The sequence below is a fragment of the Natator depressus genome, chromosome 3 (assembly GCF_965152275.1).
Source record: "Natator depressus isolate rNatDep1 chromosome 3, rNatDep2.hap1, whole genome shotgun sequence".
Taxonomy (NCBI): Eukaryota; Metazoa; Chordata; order Testudines; family Cheloniidae; genus Natator; species Natator depressus.
In genome coordinates this window covers 162,692,579-162,714,318 of record NC_134236.1, presented here as the reverse complement: position 1 = coordinate 162,714,318, position 21,740 = coordinate 162,692,579, and the positions used below count along the sequence as shown (strand labels likewise).

Below are 21,740 nucleotides of genomic sequence, written 5' to 3'. Positions count from 1 at the left end.
TACATAAAACCATTTTCCAGGCTCCACCTCTGTTGCTTGCAGGCCTGGCTCTGGTCTATTTATTCACCAGACAGACACAACAGGAATACAAGGCTAACAGTTTCTGCCAGGGTAACAGCTTCTCTTGTTTGTGGGATGAACCCAGAACAAGTGCATGGGAGAGTGCCTTTCCTTACACCCATACCTGATGCGACCATTATCATGTATGCATCCCTCATATAATGAGGAACCCACATAGACCGTCACAGTGCACAGGGTATTTTGACTCCTCAGCGGGCCAGGAAACATACAAACTTACTAGAACAAAGAGCAGTCTGTCTAGCTCACAATGCATTCCTTCTACTCATTCAGTCCTGCCGATCCCCCTGCTACCTCTGCAGAAAATATGCCACGACAGGGCTAGGGTCATCCTCATTGCATCCAAGTGGCCAAGACAGTTTTGGTTTCTGGATTTCCTGTGAATGTCATCCCATCCTCCCATCAGTATCCATCTCTCTCCAAATCTGTTAACTTAGGAGAATGGTAGGATCAGATGTCCCAACTCAGGCTGCCTTCATCTCATGCCCTGGTATTTGGATGGGAGCTTGGCTGCCGGTGGGTGCAGAGCACCCACTAATTTTTCCCCGTGGGTGCTCCAGCCCTGGAGCACCCACAGAGTCGGCGCCTATGTATTTCATAGAGGAAAAAGTTTCCCTTTATGTCTACCCAGAATTCATCCCCAAGGTAATTGCAGAGTTTTACTTGAACGAACCTATTCACTTACACGTATTCTTTCCAAAACATTATGCTTCCAGCAAACAAAAGAGATTGCACTTCCTTGACATCAGACAGGCCCAGGCCTTTTATCTGCAAAGAACGAATCCCATTAAGAAATAACTGAGACTGTTTGTTGCTATAACAGAGCAATTGAGTGAACAAGCGTTATCTGCCCAGAGAGTCTCTAAGGGGATCTCTGGATACATCATTCTCTGTTATCACTTGGCACGTATTCCTCCCCCAGATAGGGTGAGGACCCACTCTGCGAGAACACAGGCAAACTCAACACCATCTCTTTGAAAAGTACCTATACTGGACTTTGTCAGGTAGCCATCCACACCTTCACGAAGCATTATGCCTTAGTCCAGGTCTCTTCTGCAAATGCAGCTCTGGGGACAGCTGTATCACAGACATTCATACCAACTGCATCTTCACACCTCCTTCCTGTTTGAATACTGCTTACCCATCACCCATATGTGGAGAATACATACAGGAACCAGCACTTGAAGGCAAATGAAGGTTACTCAGCTGTAAGTGGAAGTTCTTTGAGATGTGTGGGTCCCTGTCTATATTCCACCCTCCTTCCCCACTGCTTCAGATCTTATTTGATTCATGGTAAGAAGAGGAACTGAAGAGGTGTAGGTCTGCACCACCTTTTGTACCCTTGGTTCTGGAGCACGAGGAGGAAAAATAGCATGGTTTGTGGACCAAGGGACACTACTTGCTAAAATCTCCCATTTCAGGCACATGGTGCACATTTTACCCATATGTGGAATACAGATAAGAACCACATATCTCAAAGAATTTCCAGTTACAGGTGAGCAACCTCCATTCTCTACTTGCTCCCCCTGTGGGGCGGGGGAGGTGGTTTTTGATTATTTTTTTTTCTTGGCTAGAAAGTAGCTCAAATTAAAATGAAATATATTTTGAATTCTGAACCCCTCTAATTTAGGGTGTTGTAATTCAGGATCTCTGCCCAGTTGACTTTATTTGGTAGAAAAATTCTATCTTTGCCCCTAACCAGCCAACTTTGAGGCTAACATTTTTTTGTGGATTTTAGTGTGTGGCTAACATAAAGCTTATAATAATGGAAACTCAGTTGCAGCCTTGGTTATGCAGTAGCATACCACCTCTCTATGAAAACAAAAAAGAATAGCATGGCTGGTCAAGAATAGATCATGTAAAAGTCCTCTTGAAGCAAGAAGAAACTTTTAAATCTGCCTTTTAAAACAGTTAATCTCATGGGCCTAATTCAGCAAGGTATTTAAGCATGTCCATATATTTAAACTTATGAGTAAGTCATTGAAGACCAAAAAAAAAAAAAAATGCACATTAGTTATAATTGTTCTGTACATAAGGGAAGAAAACCAAGTTTAAAAATTTAAAAATACACTACTTTTTTGTTGTATGTGTTATCATTTGAGGCTACAGACTTCTGCGGCAGCTAAATGTTTTGCAAAAAAAAAAAGAGAATATTGAATCAGTGGCTTTATGTGTAAAGGATGGTTTAATGTATTGCAAGGAACATCTGTCTTTATGGACAAGGCTTTCAGCAGTGGAGAAATTAAACAACTTTATCTTGAATATTATAAAATGCAATGTAAATATTTACATTTATGTGGTTTCCCTTTCAGAAACAGTCACTAACTTCCCATGTTTCTACACAAAGCAATTTTACTGTGAAAGGTAATGCACAGAGATTTCTTTTTCCAAGATATTTCTTGAGCAACCTTTTTGTTTTTTAGAAATATCACAGCAGCGAGCGGAGCCTCCTGTTGCCAAATTCATGATGGCATACTGGCTTACAAAAGATAGTGTGCCATATATATGTAAAAGTACCGTTTATTTTTCCTACAAAAGTTCAGCGACCGCAACAATTCTCACAAAGGTTCTTGCAGTTTGTATTGTCTTGTGATTACTAAAAGATATACATGGCTAAGGTCCTAACAAAGGACAATAAATGCAGGTAAAATTCAAGTCAATACATATTCACTTCAGGGTTTAATATGTGATAATGACCCAAACGTTTCATTCTGTTGCTGTTAGCTCAGTTAATGGAAATGAACCGCTGATGCTTCTGCAAACACGTAACAAAAAATGATACAACTGATTACTAAACAATCAGAATTTCTGAGCAACAAGGAATCCCAGTTAAACAGCTAGTTTTGGCAGTGATGGTGGATAGGTTTGGGGTTCCTATTTACACAAGACTTTTCACTGCACTTCTAATATGATTGGATTAGCTGTTTCTGAGCAAATAATGTTGTTCTACCTGATATGCACATATTCAGATTTTAAATTCAACATGTATGGGATGTGTGTGATGGTTCTTTGATGAAGTGAGATTCGTCGAGTTTTGAAAAAAATAAGTCTTGCAGCCTTAGGTTTTTAAATGTATTTAAAGAATTGTTCAGTGACTGGAGTCCCTAGCAAACTGCACAGGGACACTAGCTTTTCAAAGATGGCTCCCCCCCCCCTCCCCCCACTTCCAGTCTTGGCCGTTTGCATCAGACCCATGCAGAGTTTATAAATTGTGCCACTTAAAACCAGTAAGTGCTATTTGCTCCCTCTGCCAACCCGAGATTAGTCAAAGGCACCACTCTTTCCCAACGAACAAATTAAAAGAGAGTTTCTACACGTACCTGTTCTGGAATTGAGGGATGGGAAGGTGATATTTTATGTACAGCAATCAAAGAATTCATTCTTTCACCCTCAAGAGGCTGTTCTGACCCTCTGCTTTACAGTCACTAAAAATAAAAATCCTCCACAACAGAAATAAGTACTAAACTGCTCACCATATTGATATACGGTAGCTGATCCTCTGCAGTGTGCATTTGGGGGCGGGTGGGGGAGGGAAGATTAACACCTGTAGCAGACAGGTTAAGAGCAGCAGATTCCAAATCAGAGGATCCCTTGATGGAGAGCAACTTACCAGTTGCCTCATTTCTATTTAAGGAGGCTGTTAGCTGAAACATCTCAGCTGACAGCTGTAACATGTATTTCAGGGGAGAGAGGCAGTTTCTCATAAAACCAGCTACCAAATGCTGTACTGGATAAATAATAAATATTGTTGTTACAAATAATATACAGCTTGGCATTAAATGGTGGCTTTTGGGCAGGTGCTATAAATAAATTGAAATAAAAATACTGGTAGGTCATTTATTTGTTGTTTATTGGGAAATGGCTTAAAGCCATTTTTTCTCCGTCTGCAGGTTTTGTTTAAGTCCCCTCCGCATATTTACTACAACCACTTGGGTGGGAACAAGGAAGAGGGTGGCTTGTGCATTCTATTCAGGTTAATTCATGCACAAATTGTAATGGAAATGGCTTTGCTTTGGTACAGTTTGTTCTATGCTGTGTATATCATACTCATCACCATAGTATCCGAGTACCTTTCTGTCATGCGTTAAGCATGTGTTTTCCTGACTGTTTAAATTTCTAAACTACCACATTAGAAGTAACAGACTTGGTTCCAGTTACATCGTAGACATTAGAGTAGGAAAAGATGTATTATCATTTTGTCCATCCCCACTGTTGTTGCGGGACTATAAGGTACAACTTGTTTTGCCCAATCTAGCTTTATTTGGCTTGAGTAGACTTCACTGGGTATTTTTGTTTGGTTTTTCCCCCACCTCACAATCTCATAGCATAATTTTTTCCCCAACTTCATCCATTTTATTCCCTAGTCATATCCCTTTGAGTTGCGTTGAATAATTAATTTCCAATTTGGGAGTTTCATCTTTCAGATGCTGAACTGGTAGTATTGTGTGTTTCTCAGACACATGTTTAGGAGGTCATTTAGTTAAGATATAAACATCTAGTTTGACTTAATCTTTCCTCACCATTTAATTCCTATAAATTCAAAACAGAGAAGAGTAACCAAAAAAATCTACATCTTGTAAAAAAAAAAAAATATGCCCAAAATTATGTGATATCTTGGATGCAATTCCACCAATGTCAGATCAGAACTGTTGTCCTCTTGGTTTGGGATGTGATGCTCCTGCACATGCACTGGAGAACTACATTGCCTTTTTCTGCTGCTGTGTTGTATTACAAGATCTCACTCAGTTTGTTAGCCGTCTGATTGTCTGGTCTCTTTTTTAGTACTCCTGATCAAGCATCTGCATCGGTCATTGAATTAACAGTCCATTTTTATAAATCTAATGTGAGAACATTTTTCCATTTCTCTACTGATGATCATAGCATTGAAAAAAGACTTGGCATCTCTTAATATCTTAACTGTAGAATGGACACGTTCTTGTGTCAAAACTTAGACCATTTACATCGTAAGGTCCTGTTTCCACAAAGACACATGCACAAACTTACATTTAATCCAAGTGAATAGAGAAAATGGTGTATAGTGATACATCTGCAAAGATAGCTAACCTACTTGCTCATTTTTAATGCTGAGAATTTTTGCCTCTGAAAATAGCATGACTCTTTGCACCTGTGTTTCAGATTAAGTGAATAATTTATTTAAACTTGTTGAATTCAGTGGCACTACTTAAGCACATGAGTTTTTGTGGTATCATGGAATAGGGCCTGATGAAGTCAATGGAAAAGGCTCTCATTGACTTCCATAGGCTTTGGATCAAACCCTAACCCCCAGTGCAAGAGAAGAATTTAACTTTCAGCACCATAATTCTTTCTCTATCTCCCTTGTTAATGTTTAACTGAATGAATGTGATTATTTTACAGAATGCCTATCTATGCTTTTTAACTTTTTGTGCTGACCAGAAGATTTAAAATAAAACTTGGCTAATTGTTGTTGGCATTCAAGTATAATGCATTTTAATCTAGAGGCTAAAGTCTATAAGATCAAAGATACAGAGTCTTGAAATCCCTACCAAAATGGATCATAAACTGTAATACACTCCTTAATGACCTGTGCCCTGTAACTAATTAATTTCAAAAACAACTGAAAACTCTTCAGGACCGTCACATAATTTTGCACATCGCTAAGAAATTTACATGCTGTTCTAATTAAAGTTGACACAAAGTCACTACTACTTTGCTTTTTTCATTACAATTGAGATGAGAACTACCCAATAGATTTAGACAATAGATTATAAATTATTTAATTAATCTGAAATATAGGCTCAGAGTACTGCTATTTCTACAGACACATCATAATCAAGAATTCATAAACAATGTAAACTATATTTACCAGGGCCCGCTGTCCGTGTAGACATACCATTATATCTGCTTTCTACCAGACAACAAAGACCAACACTAATAGATTAATTTGGATATTTATAGACTGTTTGTTTAGGTTCTTCAGTCATCTAGATTTGAGTCCCCTTATTAAAAGAAAATTTCTTTTCTTTACTTGCCCTACATTGCTAGAAAATTTCAATTCTTGCAGTTGACTTGCCAGAGAAAAATACCTTATGTACGGTAAATCAGTAATAGATGCCAAAGTTATTGCTGTTCTTGCGTTAAAACATCCTTTTTCTGGCCTGCTTACTCACTACAATTATCATTGTGCTTATTTTGTCTTTATGCATATTTTGCAGTCTCTTGTTGCAAAGATTAATATTTTTATTGTGCTTTCTAACTAGATCTTTGATTTATATGAAGGAATAAATTAATGCGATAGAAAAACATAACCTCCACCCATACACCTTAGTTAGCAGTGGCTGAATATCCTTGACCTTTGTAATGTTGAACTATTTTTTATTACAGGATGGATCTGAATATCGAAACTTCCATTAAGCTAAACAAATAGATAAAGGCTGTAAACGCCAGGGAGAAAGAGAGGAATAGTCTCAGGTGGTTCAAGGGCGAGGATAAAAGGAGCTATTGAATGAAACTGATTAAAAGAAGATTTTGGCTAAAAATCAGGAAAAATTTCCAACTGTGGGATAACCACCAATTCTTGCCTCCCTCCCTTTTGAGTACCCGTGTAACTTCACAGACTTCTGGGTTCCCATGACTTGTACGGTTGGCAGCACAATTGCGTACCAAGCTATGAATCAGTTTGTTCGTTGTTTATATTGAAACCTACAGTTTTATCATTAATTAATATTTGTAAAGTGCCTTGAGCTCCTAATATGAAATGCACCAAGTGCAAACTAGGCAATATTATAATAGTCTGTATTTTCATAATTCAGTATTACTTTGTTAGAGGCCTATATGGGAAAGTAAGCTTGTTTGTTGCAGACAAATTCTTAGAGTTCAGCGATTCTCAGCATTTAATGACCACCTATTTTGTCTGTCAGCTGCTTGAGTAATTGGGGATATTAGCCTGTTAACTTGTATTGTTTTCAACAATTCATTGTGTACTTTTTTACAGTAGTAAATAAACAAGTTCTTGGTTCACAGAACAAAAGCATAGTGTTCTATAACCATTTACAGATATGTCTACTACAACACGTTAATATTTTTCTTCCGATTACTTCATTTTACCATGAACCTACCACAAGTATTTAGGAATCTAATATAAACTGAGATTATTTTTTTTAAAAAAAAAATCAGCTGATGACATATTTTTGTTTTAAGGTGCAGATCAAAGGGCGGATTTATACTTGGAAGGAAAAGACCAATTGGGAGGCTGGTTTCAGTCCTCTCTCTTAACTAGTGTGGCAACAAGAAAAAAAGCCCCTTATAAGTAAGTGCTTGGTCTGCAACGTGGCCATTTATTGAGCTTTTATATAATGGGAGTATGGTAATTTGAATAGAGAATATGAACAACCCTTTCTCCACAAAAAGGAAAGAAAGCCATTACTGAATCTTCAGGTGACAGCCATACACTTTTTATTCTAAAGGTTTCCTCAGAGGTTTATATCACAGTACATGTTATCTTCTGTTGAACTTGTTTTTCCCACTCTGAGTTTAAATGGATGCTTTCCTTCACTGTTCCCACAGCTTTCTGTGTTCATCTATCTCATTCACTCAGGTTATAGCTCATTGTGTGTTCAGGTGTCACCAGTTACCCTTGGCATCACCCATTCTTGCCACCCCCTTACACTGCCTAGATCAGTGTCTTACCTTAATATGGGACATATTATGGCAGCTCACACTGACTATAAATTGAACAGCAGGGGGTGATGACTAAGTAGTGTGTCCCTGTGTTTTTGAATCTTGAATTTAACATGAGTGGCAAAGCTGTTTACCTAAGGGTAAAAATTAGGGCTGTCAAACGATTTAAAAAATTGCAATTAATTGCAGTTTTAATTGCACTGTTAAACAATAATAGAATAGCATTTATTATAAATATTTTTGGATGCTTTCTACATTTTCAAATGTTGATTTCATTTACAACACAGAATACAAAGTGCACAGTGCTCACTTTATATTAATTTTTTTATTACAAATATTTAGACTGTAAAAAAAGATGAACAAAAGAAATAGTATTTCTCAGTTCACCTCATACATGTACTGTAGTGCAATCTCTATCGTGAAAGTGCAATTTACAAATATCAATTTTTTTTTACATAACTGCACTCAAAAATAAAACAATGTAAAACTTCAGCACCTACAAGTCCACTCAGTCCTACTTCTTGTTCAGCCAATCGCTAAGACAAACAAGTTCGTTTACATTGACGGGAGATAATCCTGCCCACTTCTTATTTATAATGTCACCTGAAAGTGAGAACAGGCAGTTGCATGGCACTGTTGTAGCTGGCATTGCAAGGTATTTACATGCCAGATATTCTAAACATTTGTATGCCCCTTCATGCTTCGACCGCCATTGCAGAGGACATGCGTCCATGCTCGATGACTATCTAAAGCAATGTGGACTGATACGTGTTCATTTTCATCATCTGAGTCAGATGCCACGAGCAGAAAGTTGATTTTCTTTTATGGTGGTTCGAGTTCTATAGTTTCCACATCAGAGTGTTGCTTTTTTAAGACTTCTGAAAGCATGCTCCACACCTTGTCCCTCTCAGATTATGGAAGGCACTTCAGATTCTTACACCTTGGGTCGAGTGCCATAGCTATCTTTAGAAATCTCACATTTGAACCTTATTTGTGTTTTGTCAGATCTGCAGTGAAAGTGTTCGTAAATCGAACAACGTGCTGAGTCAGCATCCGAGACTGCTATAACATGAAATATATGGTAGAATGTAGGTAAAATCACAGAGCAGGAGACATACAATTCTCCCCCAAGGAGTTCAGTCACAAATTTCATTAAATGTTTTAAATGAGTGTCATCTGCATGGAAGCATGTCCTCTGGAATGGCTGAAGCAGCACACAAATGTTCAGCATATCTGGTACGTAAATACCTTGCAACACTGGCTACAAAAGTGCCATGTGAACACCTGTTCTCACTTTCAGGTGACATTGTAAATAAGAAGCAGACAGAATTATCTCCCGTCAATGTAAGCAAACTTGTTTGTCTTAGCGATTGGCTGAACAAGAAGTAGGACTGAGTGGACTTGTAGGCGCTGAAGTTTTACATTGTTGGTTTTGAGTGCAGTTATGTTAAAAAAAAAAAAAAAAAATCAACATTTGTAAATTGCACTTTCATGATAAAGAGAGTGCACTACAGTACTTGTATGAGGTGAATTGAGAAATACTATTTCTATTTTCTTTTTTTCAGTCCAAATATTTGTAATAAAAAGTTAATATAAAGTGAGCACTGTACACTTTGTATTCTGTTGTAATTGAAATCAGTATATTTGACAATGTAGAAAAAAATCCAAAAATATTTATGATAAATTGAAATTGGTATTCTATTGTTGTTTAACAGTGTGATTAAAACTGCAATTAATCACGATTAATTTTTTTAATTGAGTTAATTTTGTTTTGAGTTAATCACTTCAGTTAACTGTGATTAATTGACAGCCCTAGTAAAAAGTGGTCAAATAACTTAAGCTTTCATTTAAAACAATGTTTTTAGATCCTCTGGTTGCAAAGAGAACAGTGAATAGAGGCAGTAATTTGGGTTATTGAATTGATTGCATTGGGAAATACTCAGTTTATTGAATGTTACTTTTTCAGTAAGGAGGTATACATAATACTACTTGGATTTTTATAAACAACTTAAATGAGCAAATGCGTATGCACTGAATATAAATGTCTATTTTGGCCATATGGAAAAATGAATGTTATAAAACATATATTGCGCATGTGCATGTGTTTTATTTATTTGTGTGTGTGTGTGTGTGTAGATAGATACGGATAGATATAAAATACGTATCTATAGATATAATCTGGGAAAACTGCCATTGACTTCAGTGAAACCAAGATTTCACCCTTAGTCTGTTAGATTTAGTCCAGTGGTGGGCAACCTGTGGCTCACGGCCGTACACGGCCTGTCAGGGTAATCCGCTGGTGGGCTGCCAATTTGTTTACATTTGCACAGCTGCCCACAGCTCCCAGTGGCCGTGGTTCGCTGTTCCCGGCCAATGGGAACTGCGGGAAGCGGCGCAGGCTGCAGGGACATGCTGGCCGCCACTTCCTGCAGCTCCCATTGGCCGGGAACCACTGGGAGCTGCGGGCGGTGGTGCAAATGTAAACAAACTGTCTGGCGGCCCACCAGCGGATTACCCTGACAGGCCACAGGTTGCCCACCACTGATTTAGTCTATTAAGATCAGTGGTTTTGTACAATTAGGAAGACTGTTGGAGATTGTGATTCTGCTCTTCTATAGAAATAAGTTTCAGAACTCAATAGATTTCATTTTGGATTGAAGATTTTTTTGGTTAGAGTTTACTTCTGGAAAGACAAGACTGCCACACTAAAAAGATACACATCCTAAGACTTAATTTATTTTTAAGTAATATTGACCTGTTTGGGTTTTGTTTGGTTTTCCTTAGGACTCTAGTAGTTCATGGATTTACTCTTGGTGAAAAAGGAGAGAAGATGTCTAAATCTATTGGCAACGTGGTTGATCCTGACGTAGTAATCAATGGAGGCCAAGTAAGAAACGATACGCATTGTGTCATGGCATTTCTAGTTACATTTTTTCGTGACCAAGAATTGCAGTCATGTTGTTGTGTAACATTTCCCTGTGCAACTGCTTTATGGCAGAATATTGGGAAAGCTGCTGTATAATAAACTTGGATATACTGAACTCTGAGCTGAAATTAAAACCTTGAATTGTTTCTCAACTTTGAAGTGTTCAAGCTGCAATACATTTAAGATTAATTCTATTGAATATGACTGTTCTGTGGTGATAGGGAATGGAGAGGGGCTGTAACAATTATGTTGAAGATACAGTTCAGTTCTAAGCTCTAGAGAGATGTTGTTCTAATTTTTTTTTTTTTTTTAAAGATGCTGAACTGGATGTGTACTGCAGAGAGATGTCTTTGCAGTACAACAGTCATGGCATCATTTGCATACTAATAGGCATGTAATGTGAGGCCATTGACTAGGCTTCTTGATCTGGAAACTTTTAGTTTCATTCTACATTCAGAGAGGTTATACTGAAAATAAATCCTCTGAAACCGAGTTTTGCTAGTCCTTGCTTTTACTGGTGATTCTTTTTGGGGGTCTCTTCAGAATTATGTGAAACTTTGGCATAGAATGACAGGTCCTTGGTAGGCTTTCCTGACATGATTTGATAAACACTTTTCTCTTTTTGTGTCAAAAAATCAAGGGCGGGGGGGGGGGGAATGATCTTCCAACTTCAAAGAGAATGTGGTATAGAGTCTGAAGCTAAAAATGATTTAAAGGCATTCATATTTATACTGTCTCTTCTGTTTTATTAGTTAGAACCATACCGTTTTTCTAGACATCAAATATATTGGAGTAATCCATAGAGCGGGTGGCAGTGGGGAGTTGTTCTTTGAGGTGTGCTCAGGATAGAGCCACAAAGTAATCGTTTTCTAACTAGATATCAAATTGGTTGGGAAACAAGTGAATTAATGTGGCTTTCTAAATAATGTAATATAGTAAAGCCGCTCTTCAGCTATTTATTAGGTTGTGTGGTGATCGATAGGCACTTCCTTATACTGAAGAAAGGAAATAATTAAAATCACAGTACAGCTGTGATGCTAGCTTTAAGTCTGGGACCATTTCTCGCTCAATGGGAGACCTGCTGGAGGGGCATGGCTAGCGATGTTTGCGGTGGTGCCATCCGTTGACAATGGCAGGGGATTCAGCACATAAGCAAGTGGAGAGTTTGAGCCCCATCTCTGTTAAATTAATTTTTAGAAAAACCTTTCTACACTTGTGTACCGGTTCTCTGTTCACCCTGATTGTCAGATGGTAGGGGGAGGGAAGAGAAAATTTGTCTCTTTCACTACGCACTCCAAATGCCAAGATCTGGGGGGGGTTAGATGGGGTGGTACACCCCACTCAGTATGATTCCAGAAGGAGGAGGCCTGGATTAGCTGCTGCTGAAGCTAGCTCTGTGCCTCCAATAGATTTTGGAAGGAGAGGTAGAGGGAGGCTGTAACTGCTGTGAGCTTGTATTACAGTACTGCTATATCAACAGATAGAGTAAAAACAAAGGATGGGTATCTAAATTCCAGAGTGTACATTTTAGTTAGAATTATTTGTAGACAGATTTTTTGGGCACAAATACAAACATGATGATGTCCCTGGAATCTTACTACATTGGTTTTAAAATGTGTTTGCAGTCTCTTAAATTGCAAATAAGTAGCATTGAAAAGAGCTTTGCGTTTTTGTCGATGAACAGGATCACAGTAAGGAGCCTCCGTATGGTGCTGATGTCCTTCGCTGGTGGGTGGCAGAATCAAATGTTTTTACTGAGGTGCTGATTGGACCAGCTGTACTTAGTGCTGCAAAAGACGATATAAACAAGGTGAGAAGTGAATGTAATGCATTTGATTTTAAGAGAACACATCCTCTTCACCTTTGGTTTTATATTTACAGAGTAGAATCCATTGTGAAACCAAAGTTGACCGCTGACTTTGAAATTTGTCGCAATGGAGTGCATGTGAGCTTTTCTTTTAGCTGAAAATGAAAGGTGTTTTTTCCCAAGCACATAATTATTATTGCTCTCTTTTGTGATATGCTGGTCAAGTAGTAATATATTTTAGGGAAAATAAAAATGTGTTCTTTAGCTTGCCTGCCTTTAGCTACTGTTGTTTGTATATAACCTGTTTATTCACAACTCTTCTGTTATGATCCTTGTGGGACAGATATTGTATTTTGTAATGATTTGGAATCATCAATTAGAAAAATGGTTGAGCTTTTTATTTTATTTAAATTTAAATTGACAGAATGGAAATCTCTCGTGTGTCTTGTTTATTCTTCATTCTGATGAAACGGTTTCATTTAACACTTCTGAATGGTTTATTGCTAGCTTCGGAATACGCTACGCTTTATGTTGGGAAACATGGCTGACTTCAGTCCAGAAACTGACTCCATCCCCAGTTCAGAGATGTATGTAATAGACCAGTACATGCTACACTTACTACAGGATTATGCTAAGAAGGTGAGGGTGAATTATGTTAATCTACTGTGTACTTTGTTATACAAGGTGGGTTGTTAGTGATTTAATTTAAATTGGGAATATCATGTCTCTGGGGAAAATGCTTCTAAGTGTGTTTGCATTATTTTGAAGAGAAAAATTTAAACAGTGAACTTTTCCAATAATGGAGCAAAATGAAGATCTACCTTAAATTTGTGATAAGGAAATAACTGTGTAGCATACTGTATATAAAACTGAATGCTTTCCATTATAAATGCCAATTTTTGGCAAGAAGAAAACTCACTCTAGACTGCACTTGGCATGCATCTGTATTATACAGTACACCGAGATAGCTCGTAAAAATGTTTTCATTGTATGTATGTAGAAGAGCTTTAATCTTCATGTAGCCATATAGTCTATTTTGAAAAACTAAAGGCTAAATTTGCTCTCTGACACATGCCTGCAACTTCCACTAAAGTCAATGAGAGTAAAGGCTATGTATCTGAGGGCAGAATGGGACCCTTCAGGTGATCGCTAATGGGGCCTGCCTCTCTTCTGGGCAACTTATGGCTTTTTGAAAGGTTTAAAAAATGTCAATATGAGTCCTAAATGCTCATGTTAAACTTTGCTTTATGTGAACCTACCATCAGAGGCCTCAAATTGGTCCAATTAGAGGCGGGTATACAGCCACCTCTAATACTTTTTTTTGGTCAATATATTTGAGTGCAATTGAGAGCACTTTTAGCGTATGTGACCTGTGTAGCTAACATTTCCTCTTGACGCTCCAGATGCTGTGTTTGTGTTCAAGATTGGAGTAGCTATCGCAGAATCACTTGGCTTTCAGTCACCTAGGAAATGTGGAGGTTATGAAATGTTCACTTTATAAATATGAATCAAATACAAGTTTTTTGTTCAAAATCTTGAGACAAATTGGGTTATTTTATTTTAATTAGCAAAGATGCTTCGGCAATGTACAAGTGGTGAGAGGGTGGACATACCTTCGCAGAGCTGGTTAGATGAACCAGGCTGAATTTCAGCAAGTTCAGGACCTAGCTTACCAAACACATCTAGGATAATTGAGCCAGAAATGCATTCTGCAGACTCGAGTTATGAAAGAAATCAGAAGGCTGTCTCCTAAAACCTGCTAAGCAGAGAGGGGAGTACTGGAAATACCTGGCTGAACAGTAGTTGCTATACCTAGCATGCTTTTTGGATTTCTCTTCACTTAATCTTTTTTACCAGATATACTAGCATGGAAACAGGATTTCTTCAGATCTTATTTCTCTTTGCCGTCCCTTAGAGAGGGATGTTTGATTCTGTGTTTTCGAATGATTTCTCTATTCCCATTGTCGCAAATTCAGTGTCTAATTCATATGAACGATGAATTATCAGGCTTTTTCCTCAGAAGAGCCCAGAAAGATGCTCTCCCAGGCTCCTTACCTTTCTCATACTCCGCACTTTCCTCTACTTTCTTCAAAAGAAAATGTTCCCAGGCTCATCGTGACCTGCATTTCTGTCCAGTGTGATAGTAATTGAATGTGCTGCTGTCATCTCTCTCCTCGCTCTGTTCCCCAGGTTACAGAAGCGTACAAGGAATACGATTATGGCAAAGTTATTCGTTTGTTGCAAGCATTCCACACGAGAGATTTGTCCAACTTTTACTTCAGCATAATCAAAGACAGGTAGGCATTCATTCCTGCCTTCACTAAGGCAACTCCTTGCTTTTTATTATGTTTTGAAGGGACCTGGTTTGAGACTGGCTGTGGAACTCTCATAAGGAGATAATATAAATAGTGATTGAAGTACATCTCCTTCCCAGCCTACCCTGAAAACCAATACTTGTGGCAAAATATAATTTATTTTTAATGAATTTTGGTTAGCAGCTAGAGGGTGATTTATAGTATCCAGTAGTATTGAACCCATCTTCTCAAGATCTGTATTTCAGCAATTCCTGTTTTCTTTCAAACGTAACTGGAAGGGATACCAGATAGTATAGATTTAGCCCCAATAGGCCTTTTGTGTTACTGGCTCTTAATTGAATTGCTTAGTTTTTCTAGAGGGGATACACATGTCATTCTTTGCTAATACTCTCTTTAATTGGAGAACTTACAGATTCAGAAGTAGACTTAACAGGCTTTGTAAAGAAAGCTGTTGGAGTGCAAGCTGGTATTTATTATGCAAGAACTAGAAGGTCATAGATTTTCCAGTAGAAGCTTTTGCTACCTCTGTCCCAAGTTTTCCAGGACAGAGTTTCACATTTCCTGATTCTTCGTCTCAAATTTCTCCAATAAAAAATTTCCTTTAAGGGATGAGTTTTGCTTTCTTCAAGACCTTTTACGCCAGTCCAGAGGCTGGGTGTGGGTCCTCTCTGCTGGGGACCCAAAACACTGAAGCTTTCTGCCAGGTATCATCCCTCCTAAACAAAGAACTTTTGGCTTACTAAAGCCAGTTAAAAATGCAAAGCAGACACATGAAACCTCTTTAAACAATTATGTGAAACCCATAACTGTGGTAAAGGCAGAACACAGTGTAATCTACATGCAGATTTTGAAAAACAAATGATGGCTTAAAGTTAGGCCCTTAAGTCTATATTGAAACACCTAAATAAGACTGATTTTAGTGCAAATCTTTTATCTGGCTGAACTCTCTCTCTCCTTACTAAAAGCAACTTCACAAACTCTCTCCTCTTGTGAATCACAGGCTTTACTGTGAAGAAGAAAAAGATCCTAAACGTCGTTCATGTCAAACAGCCTTAGCTGAGGCTTTGGATGTAGTGGTGCGATCGTTTGCACCAATCCTTCCTCATCTGGCAGAGGAGGTTTTCCAGGACCTCCCATACAAGAAAGGTAAGGCTTGTATAACTCCATCACAAAAACCAGACACTAACATTTCAGAGAATTTGTACTAGAACAGTAACTATGGACAAAAATTTGCATTTGTTTAAAAATCTGTATTTTTTTAACTTTGCAATCAAAAGGTCGTCGTCATCCTTTGTTTAGATCAAATAAAAATAAGAAATCAGCTGCAGGACAGCTTTATGGAAAGGGAGCAGTAGACAGCACGAACTCCAATGCATTGAACATGTTTGTTTTTATTTCAAGAGTCAGAGAGTGTTTTCCGTTCTGGCTGGATTAACACAAGCTCCATGTGGAAGAAACCTGGCCTAGAGGAAGTGGTGGAGGCTGTATGTGCGATGAGAGACTCTTTCCTTGGATCCATTGCTGGCAAGAATGCTTTGGAGTATGAAGTCGTCATTGTAATTGACCCGGGGCTGCTCTTTGAGTTAATGGAGGTAAAAACAAAAAACACCCACCCACCTACCCCACCTGTTAACATTCTAGAAAAAATAACTTCTGCTAATCTACCTGAGCACTTAGGGCTAGATCTCTGTAGGTGACTTGGAGTCAGGGTTACAGTGCTTAACAATGAGGTGTCCTGAGGTCTAGTGGAATCCACAGCCCCAAATCAGGAGCCCAGTGCTCTATTCAATGCACGGGGAGAGTTAGGTGGCTTAGAAGACAGCAAGACTAAGCTAGCCTTAGGAAATACTAAGGAGAAGGGGTGACCTGAGCCCTGCCCTCAAAGGGAGTTAGATGCCAATCACCACTTGGGATTCACAGTTGGTAGCCCTCTCCTGGAGTTAGGCACCTGTGTCAGGTCAACCCTTTCTTGCAAAAAGTGGAGACCGGTGCCTGCGTTCCCTCCTGGTTAGTGCATTCACCTAGGATGGGATGGGATACCTGGGTTCAAATCTTCCCTCTGCCTTGGAGTAGTGACGTGAACCCAAGTCTCCTATCTCTCGAGTGAGTGCTCTGATAGCGAGGCTATAACATCTTTTTGCCTCACCCAGCGAATATTCAGGTATTTCACACAAAGTGGAATAGCTTCAACAGAAGAGATTGAGACCCACCCATGCTCCCCTCTAGCTTGGTGGTGAGAGCACTTGCCTGGCACAGGGTGACCTCCTGTTTTGTGCAGGGCCTGATCCGGTAGGCAGCGTCGGAGTTCCTTCTGGATTGGGCCCTGCAGGTACTAGGTCGGGGGACAGCTAGGTTGAGGATCTCTCTAGGACTCAGGTGCCAAACGGCTCCACAGCATCAGAACATAAGCAGCTTTGTGCATGCTACTGACAAGCTTAGGTGGCAGCCAACTGGGAGTTTTGATCTAAGTTTTGGGCTTAGGTGCCTAAATCCCTGGATCTAGTCCTTTGCAGCATTTTTCAGAAGATGACTGCTAACAACACTGACAACGTTCCGCTTCGCTAATCCACGTGATTCCTGAGCCAGGGTCAGAATGTGAAAGGGCTATTTTCTGTTCTGAAAACAGACACAGGGTCCAGACTTCCTGATATCTTAAATGATTAGGGTTTGATGCAGGTTTCCCTAGTGGGTTGCAGTTCAGTACTGGATGTGGGACTGACACAGAAGGAATAGACAAGGGAATTTGGACACTTGGGTTTCTTGGTCCTCTGTTCAAACCAGGTCCTCTAAATGACTGAAGTTAATGCCAAGCCTACAGGAAATAAGCTGGTGGTTGTTTCAGTCCAGTTGCTAATGAATGTGTCCCTAAGAGAAACTACTACCATGTCTGAAACTCTGATCCTTTAAAATGCAAGGGATTGACTTGTGCTAAGGCCTGAGGCATTTAAGGAAGGTGTATGCTGAAGTTTGAAGTTATACCGGTGAGACATCTTTCCAGTGTTGTCAGTCATTCTGAAACCTTGTTTTATGCCGCTGACAGCAGGAGCTGCGAGGTCAGAGTATAGTTGTCATAGTGCTGGCAGCAGGACGTACTCCAGCAACTGGAGACGTGGCTCAGACAAAAGCTCTTATTTGTTGAAATGTCCGGCAGCCCAGTGCACAACTCTAGCCTTCGCCAGCAGGAGGGCTGGACTTGAACCGGGCAGCTTGCAGACACCCGTAAGAATGTGTGCAAACCCCATGCTGCATTGTAAGGTGTATTTATTGCAAAAGTTTAAGCTATTTAAGTTCAGAAAGCAAACTGTTCTTTCCAGACACTGCAGTCTGAGGAGTCTTCCAGTGTATCACAGCTAAATGAAATCATGATGGCTTCACGGACAACGTTACTGTCCGAACTACCTATAGAAATGGCCACAGATGAAAACATCATTAAAGGAACCTTTCTGATTAACTTAGAAGGTAAGAAAAGGGGACTAACAGAACTAATCAATGCCTGCTTCTACCCAGCAAACATGACTCTCTCTTAGATTAGAAACTTATCTATTACCAAGAGCTGATGCTGAGCAGGATCAGCCCCTTTCTGTGTACTACTGTTTTTCTTGGTCTCTCTTACTTGCATTTAGGACATTGGTCAAAGGTTCTTCTTGGAGTTTAGCTTTAATTTATAGAAAGGAATAGAAAAATTAACCCCCCTAAATACAGTTAGAGGGAGGCTGCGTGTTAGCTGGGTTTTCAATGCTGACTAAACTCTGTACAGTAAAATTTTCTTTGACAGGTGGTGATATTCGTGAAGAGTCATCTTATAAAGTTATAGTCCTACCAGCTGCTAAAGCAAAATGCCTTCGTTGTAGGAAGTACACTGCTGATTCTCCACTCTCACTATGTCCACGCTGCACAGAAGTCATTGCTGGAAAATGAAGTGAGCTGGACAATTATTTTGTAGATATTTCCACTTAGACTATAAAATATATAAATATAAAAGATGATAAACTCAATGTTTCATTAACCAAATGGAACCCCCGAGCTACAAAAGTAACTGCAGAGTTAAAGAAAACTCAGTACATGCTGAAGAAAGCTGTAGTGGTTCATGGCCAATGCATTTTATGCCTTAATCTCAGCAGAACTACAATAGTGGAAAAACCTTTAAAAATGCCTATGTTTATATCAACTTTACGCTTAATAAAAGCTGTTCTTCAAAGCAGTGTCCTGTTCCTTGAACACAGACTAGTACTACAAGCCCCAGTACTACTCCCAAAATTTAACGTGGTCTAAGGTAAGTAGAGTCCTTTCTCTGAAACCAGATGCAACTTCTCTTGATGGCTATTGTAAAGAAGGGATCAACTACTAAAATGGTAGGGTTCTGCCTAGCACTAAATTATATTAGTAGCTACAGATAGTGCAGTCTAAATTACTTTAGTGGTGTAAACTGACTTTGTGAAGTTGCATAGTTCAGCTAAACCATTTCTGTATGCTGGAGTAACTGGTAAGGAAAAACATTTAACTATACATCATAATTCAGGTCTGCATGCCTACAGAAGGAAAAAACTAGAATCAAATCCCAAGTTTATTTAATTTACACAAATCCACAGCAAGTGACACAGAAAATAGCAGTATATACATCATCTTCTTACTTACAGTACATTACAGGTTTGGGGTAAAGTGTTTCACAGCCTCTTAGGCCTTGATTCTCAATTACACTAAGTTCCTTCATGCTGCTCTAGTAGTGTGAAGGGATTTAATGTAAACAAGAAACAACTCAAAATGGGTTAGCTAAAGCAGGTGTCATGACAGATTGTAGGTTCTCAAACGTCCATTAATTTCTACAGAGGGTTAAAATGCTGTCGCTAGACAAGGCATCATATAGTAAGGCCTAGAGTAGCCTTAGAGGAAACTGTCCTACAGTCTTAACCTAGAACATCTCAGGCAGCCATGTGTCTCTTACCAGTATTTAACTTATCAATGTTATGAAACATAATATTGAATCAGTCTATAAAGTTGGCAGGTACTGGCCATTATTTGCTTTCACTAGCACAATGCCTTTCAGGGTAACCATAATCTCGTATAACAATAGGTGTAAATGAATTTTAGCTACATTCTTTAGAATGCCATATTTTTTCCATAATAACTGATCCAGGCTCAAGCCAGGAATTGGTGAGAATCATTCTTCCAGTCCTGGTGTTCATAGAAAACACGTAAATCAGAGTACAACAGGGATATTCAGCTGCTGGAAGTTAAGAATGGTGGTCTGCTTCTGATGGCTTGAAAAATACCACCCAAAACTTAGGGATTCTGGCTGCATAATACAGGTATCCTGTGGCACTGTACTATGAAGAACACACAAGGCTTTGTAAAACTCAGCTATTCTGTATTACAGATCTTCAACACAGTGGGCAATAAAGCATGCTAACATCTTATACTTTAATTGGTCTGTGTAGACCCTGCTGGTGCACACTAGAAGTTCCCTAGCACACTTATACATTACAATAGCATTCTGTTAAACACATTGGTGCACTTTAGAAATCACACCCCAGAGGGTGCATTATCCCATGGTGTAGTTCTACTCACCAGAGAGTGTGTGGTCTAAATAACTCATTTAAGAAACTGAAGTATTAAGACCAGGAGCTTGATCCTGCAGTCCTAACTTCATCAGGATTTCCATAACAGCTGCAGTAGGAAATTTACACTCCACTCTTGTTTGGGTGAGGCCTTATTTGTAAAGTGATGTTTGTTTCTAGTTTGGTCTTAAGAGTATTCTTCCCCAGTAGTTGAACTTTGATGGGTGGGTTCCTCTTTCTAATTTTATCCCCATTTAGGATGTTTTATCCTGCTACTACTCCACTCATTGTTATACTGCTGTTACAGGAAGTGAGCTGCTCCTCTAAAGAACTACTACTAGGGGCCCTTCAGAATGTAACTCTCTTTTATGGAAGTAAAAAGAGACCATTTTTATTTCAGAAAAACATGATAGCCTGAAATTTTTCCTTACATGAAACAGATTTATGCAACTGACTGTTGTCCAATAATCAAGCATATATGCAAAATACATTTAATGGTTTTTCAGAGTATGAAATATAGAATCTCACATGTTAGGGTAAGAATATAATTTGTAAATAAGTGGAATAAAACTGCTGTTAAATGTAACCATCTATCTAAGCTAGAGCACAAGTGCTTGAGTTAGAAATAAATAGTGGAGCACTTGAGTTATTGACAAATGTACAAAGATTACTAGCTCCTAGTATGTGATGCACAATAGTGTGGAACTTAGATGGACTCCATTGTAAAAGTATTTGCTTTTTAAATTAAGTTTATTTTACAAAAGCCACATGAATGTTTCCCTTCACAAAGGTTAGCCTCAGTGTGTAAAATCATGCCCCACCTCCTCTTACAGCAGACGTGTTTAAAACTAGTACGTAAATTGTCAGGAAGAGATTGCTTCTACAGCCTCTATCAGATTCAAGGCAAGGCTATATTGCCCATGGTTTTCCGGTAGGTGCTCTATTACTTTGTTTACTAGTTTCGCTGTTGTTGCAATGGGCACTTCGAGGTTTTGAAGATCGTGGGGGTCCTGCAAAAGGATTTTTAAAAAGTGTTAAGAGCAGTGGTAGGAAGGAAAGGCTACAAAAGACTCCATGATATTCCTTTTGCTACAATGAAGTTTGCTTGTAATTGTGTTCCTGATCTTATCTCTAGATCAGGGATCATTAACTTTTGACCCATGGCCCACCAGGGTAAGGCCCCTGGCAGGCCAGGCTAGTTTGTTTACCTGCTGCATCCACAGGTTCAGCTGATAGCAGCTCCCCCTGGCACGGGCCAAGGGATGTGCTGGCCGCTGCTTCCCGCAGCCCCCATTGGCCTGGAGTGGCGGACCATGGCCAGTGGGAGCTGCGGACACAGCAAGTAAACAAACCAGCCCGGCCTGCCAGGGGGTTTACCCTGGCAGGCCACATGCCAAAGG

General features: G+C 39.2%; 2 protein-coding genes across 3 annotated transcripts in view; one reads left to right on the top strand and one right to left on the bottom strand.

Moving 5' to 3' along the window:
- Window positions 1-18,920, top strand: part of IARS2 (isoleucyl-tRNA synthetase 2, mitochondrial) — a 52,802-nt gene extending 33,882 nt beyond the window's left edge. The window contains exons 15-23 of the mRNA XM_074949233.1: window positions 7,258-7,366; window positions 10,522-10,624; window positions 12,348-12,473; window positions 12,978-13,109; window positions 14,661-14,767; window positions 15,786-15,931; window positions 16,187-16,377; window positions 18,100-18,244; window positions 18,561-18,920. Of these exons, the coding sequence (XP_074805334.1) occupies window positions 7,258-7,366; window positions 10,522-10,624; window positions 12,348-12,473; window positions 12,978-13,109; window positions 14,661-14,767; window positions 15,786-15,931; window positions 16,187-16,377; window positions 18,100-18,244; window positions 18,561-18,703 (1,202 nt within the window). The 3' untranslated portion in view covers window positions 18,704-18,920. The remainder of the gene's footprint in view (window positions 1-7,257; window positions 7,367-10,521; window positions 10,625-12,347; window positions 12,474-12,977; window positions 13,110-14,660; window positions 14,768-15,785; window positions 15,932-16,186; window positions 16,378-18,099; window positions 18,245-18,560) is intronic.
- A 426-nt stretch (window positions 18,921-19,346) lies between these two features.
- The window catches only part of RAB3GAP2 (RAB3 GTPase activating non-catalytic protein subunit 2), a 73,219-nt gene continuing 70,825 nt past the window's right edge, over window positions 19,347-21,740 (bottom strand). For both annotated transcript variants that reach the window (XM_074949231.1, XM_074949232.1), the window contains exon 35: window positions 19,347-21,350. In XM_074949231.1, the coding sequence (XP_074805332.1) occupies window positions 21,204-21,350 (147 nt within the window). In that variant the 3' untranslated portion in view covers window positions 19,347-21,203. The remainder of the gene's footprint in view (window positions 21,351-21,740) is intronic.